Here is a 1,803-nt window from a genome sequence, read left to right as displayed (position 1 = left end):
CCCACCCCCTTCCCTCCCCAACACACACACTTAGAAATACGACACAAACACAACTTTCTTTCCCTCTGCCCTTCAGAAAGGCAACACTGTTTTGGCAGGTCAGCAGCTAGAAATAAGGTGCTATAGTCAAGCAGTACCAGAATGTCTTCACTTTACAAATGTGATGTGCAAATTTATATACAACCACATTGTTGGTTTTTTTTTCCAGGAAACCCGAAACTCCATACCCCGAGCCACTCTCCGAGATACAAATATGTATAAAGTGCTAATACTTAAGCGTGTTTCCAACGACTTCACGACGTAGTTTGAAGTTTAGAACAGGCACTGTAATAGTTCACTGGGTAGATTGTCACTGGGTGCAGCTTGGCAGAGAAAAGTCACTCAGACATCGCTGGGGGACCGGGAGCGAAAGGACACTTTAGCCTGAAAGCAGCCACAGAAGAGCACCCACATGGACCTCTGGATTTCCTGGTTTCTGTAGGCATAAATGATGGGGTTGATCATGGAGTTGTAGGTAGCAGGTAGGAGCGTGGCGTACGTGTACACGGAAGGGTAGTCAGGATCCCCCACCACACAGTAGATGGCAAAAGGCAGCCAGCTGGCTCCGAAGGTCCCAAGGATGATAGCCAGGGTAGAGACTCCTTTTTTGGTGGTGACATAGTGCGAGGCAGTCAGAAAGTGCTGCTGGAGAGCTATCTGGTGGGCATGCCTGCAGACGATCTTGCAGATCTCGATGTAGAGATGGAGCATGATGAGGAAAATGAGAAAGAAAGAGGCAGACAGCAGCGTCACGTTACTCTTGGTCAAGGGTCTGACGACGCTGCAGGAGGTGCGGTCGTGGAGGCAGTTCCAGCCCAGGACGGGCAGCAGCCCCAGGCAGAGGGAAACCCCCCAAGCGCCCGCCAGCATGGTGTGAATGCAGAGCACCGTCCTCTCCGAGTAGTAGGTGAGGGCATTGTACAGGGAGAGGTAGCGATCGACCGTGATGGCCAGCAAGCTACTCACGGAGGCGGCGAAGGAGGCGACGAGGAAGCCCACCGTCAGCAGGCTGACCGTCTCCGAGGGAATCACGTACTGGAAAACGAAGTTGAGGATGAGGCCGAGGCCGGCCAGGAGGTCAGCCGTGGCCAGGCTGCCCACCAGCACGAACATGGGGGAGCGCAGGGCGGGCGAGTAGCAGATGATGGCAACCACCAGGGCGTTCTCGCAGGCGATGGCGGTGCCGGACACGCAGAGCATCACATCCCAGGGGTTGAGGGCGGCGGGCGCGGGGGCCCGCGACGAGAGCTCCAGCGAGGAGTTTCCGCCGCCGGCCGGCAGCCGCGGGGCCGCCGCTCCGCTCTCGTTCAGGGCTGCCGCCGCCTCCATCGCCGCCGGGGCGGCCGGGGCTGCGCGGGGACGGCGGCGGTGCGGCGATGGGCCGTGGGCAGACGGGGCGGCGGGGCGCGCATGCCGGGCGGCGGCACCGCGCCCGCCCTGTCTGTGGTGCTGAAGCCGCAGAAGTTTCCCGCCGGCCCGGCCGCCCCCGCGCCCCGCCCCGCGCTCACGTCAGGGGCGGGCCGGGCAGGGCGGCCCGGGCGGCGGGGAGCGGGCGCGGCGGGGCTGCCGTGCTGCCCAGGCGGAGGGGACAGCGCTGGGCCGCTCCCCCCGCCCGGCTCCGGCTCCGGGGCAGGGAGGGTTTGGTCGGGGGCACCGGGAGGGAGAAGTGGGCACAGACGCGCGCACGCACACACGGAGCCGGCTCTCCCGCTGTCTTCCCCCGCTCCGCAGCCGGTGCTGCCGCGGTGGGTGCCGTCCGTGCAG

General features: G+C 62.8%; 1 protein-coding gene across 1 annotated transcript; it reads right to left on the bottom strand.

The window, feature by feature from the left end:
- Positions 1-381: 381 nt before the first annotated feature.
- GPR6 (G protein-coupled receptor 6) lies at positions 382-1,368 on the bottom strand. The gene has a single exon (XM_041478164.1). It carries the CDS (start codon positions 1,366-1,368, stop codon positions 382-384), a length of 987 nt encoding a protein of 328 aa, XP_041334098.1.
- Positions 1,369-1,803: the final 435 nt, after the last annotated feature.

This window comes from Pyrgilauda ruficollis, unplaced genomic scaffold, assembly GCF_017590135.1.
Source record: "Pyrgilauda ruficollis isolate IOZ18807 unplaced genomic scaffold, ASM1759013v1 scaffold43, whole genome shotgun sequence".
Taxonomy (NCBI): Eukaryota; Metazoa; Chordata; class Aves; order Passeriformes; family Passeridae; genus Pyrgilauda; species Pyrgilauda ruficollis.
The sequence above is the reverse complement of the archived record's forward strand: the minus strand, read 5'-3'. Positions and strand labels throughout refer to the sequence as shown.

Coding starts and splice junctions, on each gene's coding strand:
- GPR6 (XM_041478164.1), bottom strand. CDS start 1,368: ATGGAGGCGGCGGCAGCCCTGAACGAGAGCGGAGCGGCGGCCCCGCGG.